The 17,543-nt window shown below is 52.0% G+C and overlaps 1 protein-coding gene and 1 non-coding gene across 10 annotated transcripts in view; both read right to left on the reverse strand.

Moving 5' to 3' along the window:
• Positions 1-17,543, reverse strand: part of TRPM2 (transient receptor potential cation channel subfamily M member 2) — a 52,857-nt gene that overhangs the window by 4,319 nt on the left and 30,995 nt on the right. For 7 of the 9 annotated variants that reach the window (XM_066370037.1, XM_066370039.1, XM_066370040.1 and 4 more), the window contains exons 17-30: positions 17,309-17,522; positions 16,457-16,575; positions 15,781-15,913; positions 15,151-15,322; positions 9,876-10,059; positions 7,327-7,508; positions 6,914-7,046; positions 4,384-4,513; positions 3,809-3,896; positions 2,999-3,156; positions 2,138-2,214; positions 1,725-1,826; positions 773-859; positions 261-366 (exon numbers count right to left, since the gene is read on the reverse strand). In XM_066370037.1, coding sequence (XP_066226134.1) covers positions 261-366; positions 773-859; positions 1,725-1,826; positions 2,138-2,214; positions 2,999-3,156; positions 3,809-3,896; positions 4,384-4,513; positions 6,914-7,046; positions 7,327-7,508; positions 9,876-10,059; positions 15,151-15,322; positions 15,781-15,913; positions 16,457-16,575; positions 17,309-17,522 — 1,885 coding nt within the window. The remainder of the gene's footprint in view (positions 1-260; positions 367-772; positions 860-1,724; positions 1,827-2,137; positions 2,215-2,998; positions 3,157-3,808; positions 3,897-4,383; positions 4,514-6,913; positions 7,047-7,326; positions 7,509-9,875; positions 10,060-15,150; positions 15,323-15,780; positions 15,914-16,456; positions 16,576-17,308; positions 17,523-17,543) is intronic. The other 2 variants (XM_066370042.1, XM_066370041.1) reach the window with 1 other exon arrangement.
• Positions 254-307, reverse strand: LOC136396045 (Z6 small nucleolar RNA). Its single transcript, XR_010749475.1, has one exon. It is a non-coding gene; the product is annotated as a Z6 small nucleolar RNA (small nucleolar RNA).

A 17,543-nucleotide genomic window follows, 5' to 3' on the forward strand; every position in this document is an offset into this window, starting at 1 on the left:
GGCTCAGCAGACAGCACTCAGTGCGCAGTGCTCAGAGCTGCACTCCCTCCTGCAGGGGCCAGAGCTGCCCAGCGCCCTGGAATCCATGTTGGGGCCTGAAGACCTTCCGTACTGCCAAGTCTCTGGCTCTATTGTTGAGAACCATGGACAGAGTCCAGAACCGCCCAGGGCAGAGACTGCAGGTGGGTGCTGTTCAGTCTGTGGGCAGAAGGGATGAGGGAATAATGACGAAGGGACAGACAGATGACTTAGCGGCTTACCCCTGGCAAGGCCCAGTGCTCTGAGAGGGCATGCTTCATCACCAGCACTTCCAGCACCTTCTTTATACTTCTCCGGCAAATGGCTCCATCCTGGTTCCTCCTCCACCTACAAAGGGACACGGCTCACACCTCCCCTCCCCAGGCTCTGGGTCAAATGCCCCCCTGACCACAGGCCCACCCCTGCCTCCTGGGACCCAGCCCTGCCTCACTCCCTGAGGACCTGCTGCAGTCCAGACCCATCAGGGCTGTCCTCCCACAGGGCTCTAAGGGAGGGGGACCCACAGGGAGGTGAGGGTCCTCTATGGAGATGGGGAATGGACCTGGGCTATTCTCGGGGCACAGCCATTCCTGCCTTGTTTTTGGGGGGTGTCATGTTTACCCAGGCCCTGCCATGAGGCTGCCACCATGTACCAAATGAGAGCTGTCCTCTGGGCTCTCTGGGTGCTTGCAGAGGGGCCCAGAACTAAACCCCTCATAGGGTGAGTGGGTGACTGCGTGTCCTCATCACTCACCGAGTGACCACGGGCTGCAGCGTGTGGTTGGGTCCGAAGCAGCTGAGGCCCCCGCGCCCTCGCAGCCCTGTGCGGCCCATGGGGTTCCTAAGGGTGGGGGGGGGGAGTCTACTGTCTGCCACCTGCCACTGGGAGAACCAGTCCTTGGGGACCTCAAAGGGTGAGGCAGGGGCTTCAGGTTACCATGGGGTCAGTTGGAAAAGAAAAGAGTGTCCTTGAGAGCCAAAGTCTGGCCCCACAGCAGACACATAAGGTATTAAAGCAGCCTTCCTGTCCCCCAGAGATAGCAGGGCTGACCCACTGTGCCACACTGCACCTAGGAGTCAGGGCCAAGCGCCCAGAGACATCCGATGGCTGTGGAAGACCAGGAAGGAGTCGGACCCGCCGGGGAGAACAGGCCCCAGCACACAGCTTGCCTACACTCCCCCAGCCCAGGACACGAACACTGAGGCCGCGGTTTCCCTGCCAGGCAGCACCATCTCCACTCTACCAGGCTCTGTCAGAAAAGACAAATTCTGGACACTGGGGTGGGTTCAGTGAATTCACCATTGAAACAAGAGGAAGAAATTCATCATCCATGTCTGACCTGCCATTCCCAGCCCTCAAGTCTAGCCTGTCCTCTAGATTCTAACACAGCTTTTCCAGAACATTCCACGGAGGCTCACCACAGCCTCCTTCTTCAGGCTCCTTGCTCCTCTTGTTCCTTGGGGGCCTCCACATCCCCAGCCATCTGTCATCCTCCTCGATTCTGAAGACCCCAGCCAGCCCCTTCCTCCTCCTCAGGCCCCGTACAGGAAGTTCCTTTATGTCATGAGCCCCAGGGGGCATGTGGTTGACCTGAACAAGGGCCTGCTGCCTAGTTTGCCAAGAGAGGAAACCTGAACCCCAGAAGTGAAATCCCAAATGCCCCCAGGAGGGTTGAGCTAGGTGGGTGGGGACGGGCCATACTCACAGAGGGAGCCCATCCTGAACCACGTAGCTGCCGTGGAAGCTCCGGCGGTCCACGGGCCCATCCACAGCATTGTAGGTGACCCTGGACAGAGAGTCCAGAGTGCTGGGAGAAAATGAGCAGTTATGTCCCTAGTCAGAGAAGGCAGGGACAGAGTGCTGTGGTGACCACGCCTCAGAGAGGCATTGGTCAGAGTACAGAAGGGTCCCTCACAGGGCAGTGGGTGTCCCTAGCCACATGTCCCCTCCCAGCATGTCCGCAGCCCTTAGGGAGGGCAGAGCAACCCGTCCAAGGAGGAAGCAGCCGCTCGCCCTGAGCAGGATCCCAGCGGTCACTCTGGAGTACCTGGATGGTCCCTCGCCCTCCCTCCCTGGAGGTGAGAAAGGGACAGGAGGCCCGAGATAGTGCACACTCACTTTCCCATGGGGTCCACCAAGTCCTTGTCCTTCCTCTCAGCCGAGTAAAAGGGCGGGTCATAGATGAGAAACTCTGTCTGTACAAATGGTGGTCTCTCCTCAGATCGTCAGCCCTGCCCAGAGCTCAGGCCCAGGCTCCAAGCTGCGGGCGCTGCTTGTCCTCCCAGCTCTCATGCTAGGACCGCGCAGCCAGCCCCAAGGTGCACTCAGCCACTTGGCGCTGGGGCAGACCTGAGGGTCTGGCCACACAGAGACCGAAGCCCAGGGGCTGGCAATAGATTTGGTGGTCTAGGGGAGTCTCCCCAGGTCGGGCAGGGGGTCTCAGCTGAACTTGAGAGGTGAGGATTTCACTGGCAGGGAATAAGGACAAGGCAATGGAAGCAACAGCCCAGAATGTTCTGGAAAGGCCAGAGATAAAGTCTGCCCCAGAGACAAAGCTAGTCCGAGGTTGGGGTGGATGCCATTATCTCTGTCTCCCTCGCTCTGCTCTCTCTCTCCAATGCTTGCGCTTACCTGGCACTCTGAAAAGGGGGAACTGACCATGCACTGGGGACCATGGAACCGAGGACAAGTGGGACGACTAGAGGTGATGGGCAGCTGGCTCTCTGTGCAGAGGCCCACCAGGCACCCTGGGCTAGAGTCTGAGCTCTACCACCTCCAGCTGGGTGGACCTGTGTACTTGGTGTCCTCATTCGTCCAGTATGTCCCTAAGAGGCTGAGGTGTCCTCATTCGTCCAGTATGTCCCTAAGAGGTCATAGCCCTGGTGCCCAGCTATGACCAAGCGTTCAAGGCAGGACAGCTCCTACCCAGAACACTGGGCACCCCAATCCATTGGGGATGTAGCCAGGACAGGCACTCACCTCCCAGGGCACCTTCTCATTGGGCACGGGGAAGCGCACGATGGGGGAGTTGGGGTAGAGGAGGTGCCGGGCATTTGTGTGGTGTGCGTCACCAAGGTCCTCTGCCTTCTGCCTGCCATCCAACTCGGGGTCCTGCCCCTCCGAGACCTTTTGAGATGCTGGGGACATCCACACAAGCATCGGCAAAGTGGGCCAGGCTCAGGCATCTGGCCCACAGGATAGGGCATCCTCTCTGGTCCGTTCCCCAGACTGGGCTGCCTCCCTCTCCCACAGCCTAGGTCGAACACCAGCCCTGCAGGGGCATCCTCCCAGAGCCCCCCAGCACTGTCGCCCTGGTAAGACAGAGAGCTGATGTCAGGCAGTGTCTCCCCACCAGTACTTGCCTCCCTGTGCAGCTACTAGCAAGGGTCTTAGTCACTAGCTGGACTCAAGGCCCTCAGGAAACCCGTCCAATGAAGGAGGCACCTCTGTTCCTTTAAGGCCAGTGGCCCCCAGGAGGGCTCCTCATGCCCGGTTCCTGGCTGGTTACAAATTCAAGAACAGAGACTTTGCTTTCTGTCACCCAGTCCATGTGGCTGGGTCTCGGGCAACCCCTGGTTGCCCCCCCTTTGCAGCATGATGCACAAGCGGAAGACGGGGGCTCTGTGCCAGCCTCGCCTTGGGAAGTCCCCAACCTGGTCAAGTCCAAAGGGAACTTGGCCACATTTGGCATTCATGTGGCAGCTTTCCTCCAGGCCCAGCGAGAGCCCCTGTCTGGTGTCTCTCCTCCCCACAGAGCCTAGACTTGAAAGAACACAGCTACCCACTCACCTAGACTAGGGGCGCCCTCCTCTGATCCAAAGCCGCTATCTCTCAGGGTCTTCACAATCCAGTGCAGGGCTCTGGTTGTCTGGGCCACCTGGAAGTAACGTGCCAAGTAGGATTTGGTCAATGCTTCCCACACAGCAGGCCTACCCCTCCGCTGCATACTCCCCAGGTGGCTGTGGAAACCAACAGGACTCTGCAGGGAGCTGGTGGGGTTGAGGGCAGCCAGGGCCCCCCGGATTCCCACAGCCCCATTCCAGGCTCTGTCTGGCATGGGGTCCTGCTATAGCAGCTGACACAGAAGACAGAGGCATGGACGAGAGTTTATTCCTCAGATCAGCCCATATGTGGCTGCCTCACAGTGCAACGAGCTGGAGTTCAGCCAGGGAACTCTTTGGTAGAATTTTCCAGAGGACAAACAAGGCACCTCTTCCCATTGGGAACAGGTGCTCTGACATTTCCCACCTCCTTCTCTTGATTGTGTCCCAGTGTGTTGCATCTCGAGCCACTGCTCCACAGAGGGACCGGCCAAGCCCATTAGATCTGTGCCTCAGAAATGTAGGCCCTGACCCGAAACCCACCTGCTCCTCCAGGGAGGCCAATCTCTGCTCCATGGAGCCTGAACCCTTCAGATGGTCCATTTCCAGCAGATCCACCATCGTGTCCACCCTGAAAGAGCGCAAAGCTGAGCCCAGCCAGCCAGCCTCAGACCTGGGTGGTGAAGAAACATGGGGCCAGCTTGCGGGTATCATAGTCAACAGCCCAGGCTCTGTCAGCCTTAATTTCAGGCATCATTCTTTGAATTCGAAAGTGTTTATCATACACGTTTCTGTATAGACTAACTACTGTCCAGTGCCCAAGAAGGGAGATATCTTAGCCAGTGGATGCCACAGGCTCCCACTGCCATGCTGACAGCCTTAGAATATCCTGGGAGAGATGCAGGTGTGAGGGGCACACACACCTGAGCCCCTCACCTGCACTTGCCACAAGCTCTGAAACCCAAGTCACAAACAACAAAGCTACCGCTGGACACTGCTGGGGTTTGCAGGGAGGAGAGGCAGTGCCATCGCTTTGGGAATGATTGCTTCAATTTTGTCTTGTTTTGCTACAATGTGGAAATGTCACGTGACTTCAGCTGGCTGTGTGCATGGGTAAAATAATTCCATGGCCCAGTATCCACCCAGACTCTCTCATCTGTTTATGGCCAGGTGTCTTTATTTTCTGTTTCCAACAACGCTAACCATAAGACTGTTCTTCTGTAATGATGTGGGCAATCATTTTAGTAACCTCTGAATGCCAAGCTGGGCTGCAACCCATTCTGAAGGGTTATGTAGGCAAAGGGAAGAAAAGCACTTCACTGAGGGCCTGGGAGTTAACTCTTGCACTCACTATGTATTGCTTAATTTCCCAAAAGCCACATGCCTGCTCGGTGCCCTGTTCCTAGCCAGCCCTGTGAATGTGCTGCCTGGCTACTGGAGAGAAGGTGACAGAGTGTGTTTGGCCCGCTAGGACTCAGTCACTATGACAAGCAGGAACTGTCTCCATTTGCAGATGGAGCTTATCTGAGACCCCACCCCATCCTCAACACACTCCAGCCCTGTGGGGTGGGTGCAGTGGGGTCGGCTTGGCCCCGGAGCCACGCTGCCTCTGGGCCTGGGATCCCTCACCTGACCACGGGGGAGAAGGTGTCCAGGCGGGGGGAACCACTGTCCTCACACGTGTGCAACCTGACATAAAGCCACAGACTGCTAAGCAGTGCTGATGGAGGGCCAGGCGTGTCTCCAACTCAGCAAGTGCTCATGCTTCACACATGCTCCCCATGTTCTGGAAGCTACTCCAGGCGATGGCTACTGTCACAGTCACCATTTCACAGACGAGCTGACAGAGGAGCAGAAAGGCAGGTGACCGTCTCTAAGGAAAGGTAAGGAGCCCACACGCTTGGCCACTCCCAAGACTCACCAAAAAGGGATGAGGCAAGATTGTTACACACCCATTTCACTGCCCGGGGGTCTAAGTGATGACCCATAAAATGCAGGCACATCTCCTAGTACAGTGATTCTAGAGGCAGACAGAGACAGCTGACTATCCAGACTGAGAAGCCTGGGCTTCCTCAGAGCCAAGGGGAGAAGAAAGAAAGATCACTCAGCTCTCAGAGTTTATAAACCTCGTTAGCGATGAGACAAAGCAGACATCTGTGGGGAGTGAGACAGTGGCCTGGCTCTGAACTCTGAAAGGAGTGTATTGCTTGAATGTGACAAACAGAAGGGACAGTGTCTTCAACAGGAGGACAAGTTTATTCTCTGCATGTTTGCCATCTTGCACAGGGCTCCTGGCAGAGCTGAATCCAAGATGGAGAGGGGCCTCTAGGGGAGGCAGGCTGGGCTGAAATGTGCTTTTTTTTACCAGGATGCTCTCTCCACGGCCTGTGGGAACCTCCGTGCCAGGGCAGGAGCTGCCATGACTACATGGCACCACGTCCCCGCCCTCCTCCTGGCAAACAGTGAGACACACACAAACAGCAGGACCAAACTTTTCCACATACGTGTGCAATGCAGCCAAGCCTGGTGCCCACAGGCTTGAGGGGTAGGTGGAGAGAAGGGAGCAGAGAGATCTCTCCCTCAACACTGACCCCACTCCCTGGATGGAAGTGGGGGAGGAAGAACTGAGAGCAGGAACTAAGGACGGTCCTGAGTGGTCCTGAGTGGGCCTGAGTGTCGGGTGGGCTCCTGAGGCCCAAAGGGAGCTGCAGCAAGGCCTGAGCCAGTACGCTAGCTGCCTACCCTTCCAGGCCTCCACACAGCCTCCTGGGGCCCACCTGTCCCTCCTCCAGCCCACTCCACCCCTGTGTTTCAGGGTCAGCCTTGCCCACAGATGGCCTTCCTAAGACCCAGAGGAGGGCACTGGGTCAGCTAGAGGACACAAGCCCAGTGCCAGTAGCATGGCACTGGGTCAGCTAGAGGACACACCCCCAGTGCCAGGGGGTGTAGCACTGCGGTTGCCATCCCAGGTGATCACCTGGGCCTCCCCCAGGTGGGCTATGTCCCTCTTATGTCTTACAACTGAAGGGGGCTGTGGCGTCCCACCCAAGAGGGCCGCCCTGGCCTCCCGGACCTGTTGCTAATGTCTTGGATCTTCTGCTCTGGCCTCTGCTTCTGCTGGTACTGCTGGTTCTGTAGGTAGTTCTCCTTCAGGTAGATCTCCCAGGACAGGAGTGCTGCCTCCTCATTCTTCTCCAGCTTGTTCTCTGTGTGAGGAGCAGGCAGGGGAGCCTGAGCTCTGCGTGAGGAGGCCCCAGCCCGCTTGAGAGCCCTGCCGAAGGGTTCTGCACCCTGAGCACCAGGAGGAGCCTGCCCCATGCCCACCCCCGAGAGGCCTAGTGGGAGGTCAGGGGCACAAGTTATCTACATTCTTTCCAAGCTTCCAGGATTCTAGAAGGAGCCACCACACCCAACACTAGCCCACATATGGTCCCTAAGACTGCTGAGAACAAGCACACTCTGTGGACAGCAGAGGGTCCAGCTTACTGAGCTGCTTGTGTCGCTTGGCAGGTATCTTCAGGATGACCCTCTTGATGAAGAGGTGCAGGTGGCTGAGCAGGATGAAGGGAGGAGGGGCCGGGGGCCGGCCCTGGTACTCCTCAATCAGGTCATGGCGCTGGAACTTCCAGATCTGGTCTGTGTGCTCCTGAACCTGCTGGAATGTGTAGCTGGCGGGGAGGCAGGGAGCACACCAGTTACATGAGAATGACAAGACTCACCAAAAAGGGATGAGGCAAGATTGTTACACACCCATTTCACTGCCCGGGGGTCTAAGTGATGACCCATAAAATGCAGGCACATCTCCTAGTACAGTGATTCTAGAGGCAGACAGAGACAGCTGACTATCCAGACTGAGAAGCCTGGGCTTCCTCAGAGCCAAGGGGAGAAGAAAGAAAGATCACTCAGCTCTCAGAGTTTATAAACCTCGTTAGCGATGAGACAAAGCAGACATCTGTGGGGAGTGAGACAGTGGCCTGGCTCTGAACTCTGAAAGGAGTGTATTGCTTGAATGTGACAAACAGAAGGGACAGTGTCTTCAACAGGAGGACAAGTTTATTCTCTGCATGTTTGCCATCTTGCACAGGGCTCCTGGCAGAGCTGAATCCAAGATGGAGAGGGGCCTCTAGGGGAGGCAGGCTGGGCTGAAATGTGCTTTTTTTTACTAGCTACGGGGAGAGTGCCTGTCTTCTGGCCCCTTTGGCCTCCATATTAGAGTTCCAGAACACGTTCAGGGTCTGTCACATTAAATCAAAAGTGACAACCTCAGCAACTTAGCTGATAAAAGGGGAGCAGAAAGGGTGCATGCCCAAAACAGGAACTTACAGATCTTCACAAGGGTCACAGTTCCCATGGGCAGCCTTTTTTTTTTTTTTTTTTTTTTTTCTGAAGCTGGAAACGGGGAGAGACAGTCAGACAGACTCCCGCATGCGCCCGACCGGGATCCACCTGGCACGCCCACCAGGGGCGACGCTCTGCCCACCAGGGGGCGATGCTCTGCCCCTCTGGGGTGTCGCTCTGCCGCGACCAGAGCCACTCTAGCACCTGGGGCAGAGGCCAAGGAGCCATCCCCAGCGGCCGGGCCATCTTTGCTCCAATGGAGCCTTGGCTGCGGGAGGGGAAGAGAGAGACAGAGAGGAAGGAGGGGGGTGGAGAAGCAAATGGGCACTTCTCCTATGTGCCCTGGCCGGGAATCGAACCCGGGTCCCCCACACGCCAGACCGATGCTCTACCGCTGAGCCAACCGGCCAGGGCCGGCAGCCTTTTTTTTTTAAGTGAGAGAGAAAAGGTGGGAGGAGGGAGAGAGATGAGAAGCATCAACTCATAGTTGCATCATTTTTAGTTGTTCATTGACTGCTTCTCATATGTGCCTTGACTGGGGGGCTCCAGCTGAGCCAGTGACCCTTTGCTCAAGCCAGCGAACTTGGGCTGAAGCCAGCAACCTTTGGGTTCTAGTCAATGACCACGCGGTCATGTCTATGATCCCAAGAAGAGCAGCATTTTTACTCAGTGTTAACACATGCTTCATCATAGAGATGTGTTGTAGACTGTTAATGGCAAGGGGCCATTGTAGATTTGATGCTTAGCAAAAGGCTAAGTTCTCCCCCCTCCATCTCCATATTTGGCTTTGATGCTGAGTATTTGCACCCACTCTACTTCCTTCCTTGGGTTGCAGGAAGCAATATACATGCCCTTCCTCTACTCTTTGTTTCAGATGTTTGTAAATTTCACTAATGAATCCTGTTTTTGCCTTGGGAGAGTTCCTGTCTTAGCCTTTGATGTGCAACTTTGTATCAGGGTCCTTGATTTGCATAGGTCTATATAATAAAGCGAACTGGGGCTGTGAGGCACTCAGATGCTGCCAGGCAGTTTGAGGAGTCCTCCCAGTCCCATCGGTTTTGTTCTGACAAGTGTGTTTCCTCAATTCCGCACCGTTATTTAGAGCTGCGCTGGTCCGCAGCAGAGATGGCCTCAGGCAGGCCACTGCCCTGTCCAGCCTGGTTCCCTCATCAGCAAACCAGGAGGCCTGCACAAGAAGCTTTTACCCTTGGAATCTTAATTTCAAGTATATAAGCAACCAAGAGGACAGAGGCTGAGCAAAACTAAATGTGTTTCAAAGAGCCCTGAGTATGAATCCTGCTGCCCCCCTGCACATGGCTATGTCCTGGGCCCTCCAGGAAGGCTGATTTCTCTGTGAGGTACCCAGACATTCCTTGACCATAAACCTGGAGTTCCCCTGAAGGGCCCCACTGACCCCAGGAGCAGGAGGAGTGAGACTCTGCCTGCCCCCAGATGCCTGCAGCCACTCCCAGCCTCCCATAGCAGGGGCTGGAGGGACCAGTGCCGCTGGTCCCCCAGCAGCAGGTGCCCTGGACAGCTACAGGGAGAGTGGCCAGCACGTTCCAGCCTGTATTGAACAGGGTGTCTCAGAGCAGCTGGATCTTAGGTCCCAGGCTCAAGCTCCAACCACACCATTGGTGGTGATGGCAGGAGGACAGGGCTGTGTGGCCTAGGGTGTCCCCCACCACAGAACTCACTTGAACATGGCGATGAGCAGGTTAAGCAGCAGGATGTTTGTGAAGAGCAGGTACAGGCAGAGCAGAATGACCGTCAGCCACTCAGGGAAGATGGGCTGGTGCCGGGTGGGGTCACTCTCAGGGCACTTGGGTTTGTAGGGGTCAGTGCCATTGGGGCTACACTGGTCCAGGTTGAAGTTCACACCTAGCATGGGGGTGGGGCAGGGAACAAAGAAAACCATGCAGTCACAGGCCTGGACACCTGCACGTTTGGGTGACCTCAGCTGTCAGCTCAGCCCCAAAGAAAGCCCAAAGAGAGGCGTCCGTCTACACCCAGGCATCCTCTGAGGGCAGAAAGAGGGGCCACAAGAAAAGTCCCAGGTGCCAGACTTCCTCTTCAGGCTGGCCCATGCCCTTGTCCAGGACCCAGCCATCCCCACCAGTCATTTCCTGGGTCCCAGGTAGGGCCAGCTCCAGGAGGGTTATGGTCGTCACTAACACACAGGTCTCAATCTGGAGAGCCCCATATGGTGAGGGAGAACATAAAAAGAGAAAACACCTATCGGAAAGAAGACAGATGAGAAAACCAAGTGCTGCCGAGGTGACACACTGACTTGAGCAGGTGATTATGAACCAGACACAGCCCCGCATGGGTGGAGAGGCAGAGGATGCAGAATAAACCACGAATATATAGTGAGCCTGTGCTTGAAAGCATCCTTAAGAAAACACACAGGGGTGTTAATAGTGGTTAACTCTGGTAGTGGGGTTAGGGACCACATCTTTCTTTACGTTGAATTTAATTTTTTTTCAACAATTAATAGGTACTGTTTTGTAATCAAAAAAATCATATTTTTTTGAAAGTGTTACTAATTTTCTGAGATAGGAACTCACTATAATAGCTATAAATACCTATATTAAAAAAGAGCTCAAATTAATAACATAACCTTCCACTTTAGTAAACTAAAAAGAGAAAAGCAAACTAAATCCAAAGCAAGCAGAAGGAAGAAAGTAATCAAGACCAGAATTCAAATAACTAAAGTTAAAAATATTTTTAAAACAAAAACAAAATTTGGTTCTTGAGAACACTCAACAAAATTACAACCCTGTAGCTCCACTGATCAAGGAACAAAAGAATAAAGGCTCAAATCACTAAAATAAAAAAATGAAAGAGAGGAAGTTACTACCAACCTTACAAAAATAAAAAGAACTATAAAGAAATACTGCAGCCTGACCTGTGGCGGCGCAGTGAATAAAAAAAGCCTTGACCTGTTATGCTGAGGTCTCCGGTTTTAAACCCTGGGCTTGCCTGGTCAAGGCACATATGGAAGTTGATGCTTCCTGCTCCTCCCTACCTTCTCTCTCTCTCTCTCTCTCTCTCTCTCTCTCTCTCTCTCTCTCTCTCCCCCTCCCTCCCTCCCTCCCCCCTCTCTCTGTCTCTCCTCTCTGAAATGAATAATAAAAAAATAAAAATAATTGTTAAAAATTCTTTAAAAAAAAAAGAAATACTGCAAAAAACTGTATGCTAACAAATTAGATAACTTAGGAAAAATGGACAAACTCCTAGAAAGCTATAAACTATCAAAAGTGACTGAAGAAGAACTAGAAAACACAAATAGACCTATAACAAGTAAAGAGATTCAATTACTAATTTTAAAACTTCACACAAAGAAAAGTTCAGGCCCAGGTGGCTTTACTGGTAAAATCTACCAAATGGGCCCTGGCCGGTTGGCTCAGCAGTAGAGCGTCAGCCTGGCGTGCAGGAGTCCCGGGTTCGATTCCTGTCCAGGACACACAGGAGAAGCGCCCATCTGCTTCTCCACCCCTCCCCCTCTCCTTCCTCTCTGTCTCTCTCTTCCCCTCCCACAGCCAAGGCTCCATTGGAGCAAAGATGGCCCGGGTGCTGAGGATGGCTCTGTGGCCACTGCCTCAGGCGCTAGAATGGCTCTGGATGCAACAGAGCAACGCCCCAGAGGGGCAGAGCATCGCCCCCTGGTGGGCATGCCAGGTGGATCCTGGTCGGGCGCATGCGGGAGTCTGTCTGACTGCCTCCCCATTTCCAGCTTCGGAAAAATGAAAAAAAAAAAGGGGGGAAAAAAATCTACCAAATGTTTAAAGAAGAATTAAAACCAATCCTTCACAAACTTTTCCAAAATATAAAAGGGGAGGGAATACTTCCTAAGTCACTCTTCTGAGGCCAGCACCACCCTAATACCAAAAGGAGACAAAACATTACAAGACAACTTCAGACCAAGACGTTTTGTGAATATAGATGCAAATACTCAACAACATGCTAGAAAACCGAGTCCAGCAACATAGAAAGAGACTCATACACCATGACGAAGTGAGATATAGCCCAAGAATGCAGAGTTGGTTTCACATGTGAAAATTAATTAATGTAATACGCCATATTAATAGGATAAAGGACAGAAGCTATATAAACATTTTAATAGATGTGGGAAAAGCATGTGACAAAATCTAACAGCCTTCATAATAAAAACACTCAAGAAATCAGAAACAAAAGGGAACTTCTTCAACTAGAAAAAGGACATTTATAAAAACCCACTGCTAATATTGTACTTAATAGTGAAATATTCAAAGCTTTCCACCCCAAAGATCTAGAACAAAATAAAGAAATTTGTTCTCAATACTTCTATTCATCATTGAACCAGAGATTCTAGCAGGATAATCAGGCAACAACAAATAAATAAAAAGCATCCAGATTGGAAAAGAACAAGTAAAAATGATCCCTTTTTATAGGTGATATGATCTTCTATAGAACAAATCCCCAAAAATCCACTCAAAATCTATTAGAGCTAATAAAGAAGTTCAGCAAGGTTTCAGGATACACAATCAATATACAAAATATAATGTATTTCTATACACTAGCAGTAAACAATCCAAAACAAAATTAATAAAAGAATTCTATTTACAACAGCATGAAAATGAATAAAAAACTTAGGAATAAATTTAATAAAAGTAGTACAACTTAAACATTGAAAATTACAAGACGTTACTGAAAGAAATTACCTAAATAAGGGGAGACATTCCATGTTTACTATCAAAATTCTAGATGCCTTCATTCTATTTTTTTTTTTTTTTTTTTTAGGAAATTGATCAGCTGAGGCAAAACTTCACATGGATCCAAGGGACCCAGAGGCCAAATAATCTTGAAAAAACAGACTCAGACTTCCTGATTTTAAAACTTACTACAAAGCTACAGTAATCAAGACAGTGTGGTTCTGGCATATGGAAAAACATATAGATCAATGAAACAGAACTGAGAGCCTAGACAGGAACCTTTTCATTAATGATCAATTGATTCTTTTTTGTGTGTGTGTGTGACAGAGACAGAAAGACAGAGAGAGGGACAGATAGGGACAGACAGACAAGAAGGGAGAGAGATGTTAAGCATCAATTCTTTGTTGTGGCTTCTTAGTCTCCTTAGTTGTTTATTGACTGCTTTCTCATATGTGCCTTGACTGGGGGGGGAGGGGCTGCAGCAGAGCAAGTGAGTTTCAAGCCAATGATCTTTGGGCTTAAGCCAGCAATCATGGGCTCATGTCTATGATCCCATGCTCAAGCCAGCGACCCTGCGCTCAAGCTGGTGAGCCTGCACTCAAGCCAGTGACCTCAGGGTTTCGAACCTGGGTCCTCCGTGTCCCAGTCCAACATTCTATCCACTGCACCACCGTCTGGTCAGGCTCAATTGTTTTTTGACAAAGGTGCCAACAATTCAATAGGGAAAGAACAGTCTTTTCAACAAATATCCAGAAATAACCAGATATCTGCATGTCAAATAATACTATATACAAAAATTAATTTAACTAGATCAAAGGCCCAAAGTAAGAGCTAAAGCTATAAAACTTTGAGAATAACAACCAAGGCATAAACCTTGGATTAGGCAATGAATTCTTAGATATGCTACCAAAAGCACAAATAATAATCGAGACTGATAAACTGAACTTCATCAAAATTAAAAGCTTTTGTAGTTCAAAGGACAACATAAAGTGAAAAGGCACCCCAGAGAATGGGGTATTATTTACAAATCACAGATATGATAAGGGACGGGTATCCATATGTAAAGAACTCTTACAACTCAATAAAAAGACAACACACTTGAAAAATGGGTAAAGGATAGGAATAGACGTTTCTCCAAAGAAGATACAGAAATGGATCTACACAAAGAGATCTTTATATCTACACAAAGAAGTGCTCAACATTATAAGCCATATCAGGGAAATGCAAACCCAAACCACAACGAGATACACTTCATACCCACTGGGATGGCCAGAATCAAAGAAGCCAGCCAGTAACAAGTGTTGCCAAAGAAGTGGAGAAATTGGAACCCTCTTGCACTGCTGGTGGGATAGAAATGTTGCAGTTTGGTAGTTTTGCAAAAAGTTAAACATAGAGTTACCTATAACCCAGCAGTTTCACTATAAATATACAACCAGAAGAAATAAAAACATATGTCCACACAAAAACTTATAAATAACTGCTAATAGATGCATTGTTCATAGTAGCCAAAAAGTCAAAACAACTCAAACATTCACCCACTTAGAAAGAAACAAGAATGTGGTCTATCCACACAATGGAATATTATTTAGCCACAAAAAAGGAGTGAAATACCGAGACAGGCTCCAATATCGATGAATTTTGAAAATATCATGCTCAGCAAAAGCAAAACACAAAACACTACACACTACATTATCCAACTTATATGCAAGGTCCACAAAAGATATTTTATAGAGACAAAAAGTAGAGTAGAGGTTGACTATCGCTGAACAGAGAAGGACTAGGGAGTGACTGTTAATTCATATGGAATGTCTTTTTGGGGGTGATACAAATGTTCTAAAATGAAATTCTAAATTTTTTATTCTAAAATTAGTAATTAAAGAAAAAACTCAGTATACAAACAGTGTTTTCTCCATTTAGGGAAAGAGGAAGTTATTTCTGACTGGGGTGGGAGAGAAGGAATAGGGTGGCACTAACATTGGGGAGGGCATGTCACTGATGCCCCAGTGCCCCAGGCCACACCCTCGGCCCACCTGGACCTCAGCCGAAGCTTTGAGATACAGCTCAGCACCTGACCCCACCCTGGCTGATGCCTTTCGCCTCAAGTGGACAGTATGTACACCTGCCTCTTTCTTTCCCCAGGGAAACCCTGGACCTCCCACCCCATGGGCAGCACTGACCAAGTGGGAAATGCCCACCCTCCCTTCCTTGTCCCATAGGCTCACAGGACCCCTGCTGTAGTGTGGCCTCCTTTCCCACAGCTGTCAGGACCATGTCCTACCATCGATGTAAGATGGCATCTGCCCGAAGATGGTGAGGTATGACTGGTACATGACCCCCCGGAAGATCCAGTCCACTCGGCTCTCATTGTGGATGAGGATGGCCTGCTTGGCTACCCCGAAGGACACAACCCACACAGCCAACAGGAAGAGGAAGAAGAAGACATCCTTCATCTGCAGAGACAAGGCAGCACTAGCTGCAGCTGCACACACATCTTGCTCTCCCTAACTACAGGTGGGGTCCACCCTCCATGCCCCACATGTGCATCCTGCAGTGCAGGGAGAAGTGGTCAACACCCCTGATGCAGTGCTCAGAACCAAAAGCTCTGGGCACACAGTCCTAGAGCTTCCCACATGACCTAATGGGATCCTGAGCACCCCACAATGTACAGCAGGGGTTGGATGTTTTTGTGACCCACAGAGGGGAGCAATGGGAGCTGTAACAGGGATCTAGAATGCACTGTGTTGATCAGGGAAGCTTGCCTGGAAGAGATGGCACATAGGAAAAGACCTGAGACTGGCATGCCAGGAGGTAAGAGCCCAGGGGCAAAGCAGGGACGTGAGAACCTAGGGGCATGCTTAAGCTCTGGCACTTCACTTAAAACTGGCATCAGGGCCCCTCATCTCCTTACCATCCGCTTCACGATGATAATCTTGGGCCCTAGTGTCTTACTGATGGTAAATATGTGCATCAGCCGAAGGCAGAACATGATGAAATCCAGGGAGAGGATGATGCGCCCGGGGTACAGTAGTGCCGGTATCAGCCTGGCCCGGACAGAGACAGGGGCCTCAGCTTGCTGCTCCCAGGACCTGTCCCCAGCCACCTGCGCATCTGTCCAAGCCCATGTATGGCCCTGGAGGACAAGGGCTCTGGCAACTCTTGGGCCTTGAAGTACTAAAAATTGGGTGTGAGCTCAGGGGGCAAAGTCTCCCATAGGAGGCTGGGGGGCGTTCTCCAGAAAGGTCTGGAAGCCCAGTCTCAGTCAGTAGCTAGACTGCAAGCATCCTAGGACAGAAGGCTGTATGGGGTGCCTTGAGAGTCATGGAGAAAGGGGGCCACGGCATGGTGTTAGACAGGCACGGCCTTGATGGTCAATGGAGAGGCCAGGACGACAGCAGGAGGGAGCCAGCACCTGTGCATGAGGGTGGCCATCCTCTGCTCCCCCAACAGTGCCCAGGGTGGGCAAGGCTGCCCACCAGACAGACAGCAGACTCATTCAGATGTAGCTGAGCCCATGAGGGTGGCCGGCTCTGACCCTAGTCCGGGGACCACCCCTGCAGGTGCCCTGAGGAGACAGGGCCACTCACCTGCAGGTCAGCCCAGCTATGAAGAGCAGGATGGCAGCAATGTCCAGTTTATTCCAGAAGTCGCTGAAGTACAGGAGCGCCATCTTCATCAGCCCACACTCGTCAGGGTCATAGAGGAGCTGTGAGAGGACACGTTAGGGGAGGCCCGGCCTGCTGTCACTTTTATTTTACCCGCAGTGAAATGCTCGCTCCTTCCTGGAGAGCAAGGCTAGCTAGGGAGTGAACGGAGTTCCACCACCCCTGGGTCAGGAACAACAGGGAGATGCCTGGCCAGGAGGTGTCACCTAACTCCTCCAGCTGCCAGGATCCCAGCCCTGCCCTGCCCAATATGTAAATGAGTGCATTGGGGAAGCCCCGCCCCACTGTCAGGAGCCCGCCCCATCCTGCTTCCTGCAGCAGCTCCTAGAGGAGAGGGAGGTCCCTGGAGTGACTGTGGGAGCCTAGCAGGAGTCCCCATGCCCTCCTCTGGGTATCAGACCCTAGACCCAGGCAGCTGCAGGGTGGGGACAACCTTATCCCTTCATGGGACCATCAGACTGAATCAGGGAGAAGGGCATGCCCCCAGTTCTGGGGCTGCCCTGTGAGGCTGGAACTTCCGGCCGTCATAGAGACGGTCTGGCTGCAGGAGGCCACGGGGAGAGAAGGGCAGAGGAGAGGCCAACAGACAGGGCAACAGAGCCACCTGGCCCACACCTCCTCCCACTGCTCCAGGTCCCTACAGGCGGTAGCAGTTACATCATGTGAGTGAAGTGGGCCAAGGGCCATGTGAGACAGTGACCAAGCAAGCATCAGGTGGGAGAGGACCAGTGGACAGGGGACCCCAGAGAACTGTAAGGAAAGGGTAGGATGTACCTGCCGCAACTCCTCACAGACCAGGGAGAAGAGCCAGAGGTAGATGAGGTGCTCGCACCAGGAGGGCGAAGGCTGGAAGTCCACCATGAGCACGTAGGCAAACAGGCAGAGGAAGGAGAAGTAGGACAGAATGTTCAGGTGGAAGATAACCACAGGTGCGTTGAAGAAGGCGCGGACCCGGGCCAGGCCCCGCACCGCCTGCACCCTCCTGTTCCTGCGGCGACAGTGAGGCCGT

This window comes from Saccopteryx leptura, chromosome 2 (assembly GCF_036850995.1).
Source record: "Saccopteryx leptura isolate mSacLep1 chromosome 2, mSacLep1_pri_phased_curated, whole genome shotgun sequence".
In the NCBI taxonomy this organism is placed as follows: domain Eukaryota; kingdom Metazoa; phylum Chordata; class Mammalia; order Chiroptera; family Emballonuridae; genus Saccopteryx; species Saccopteryx leptura.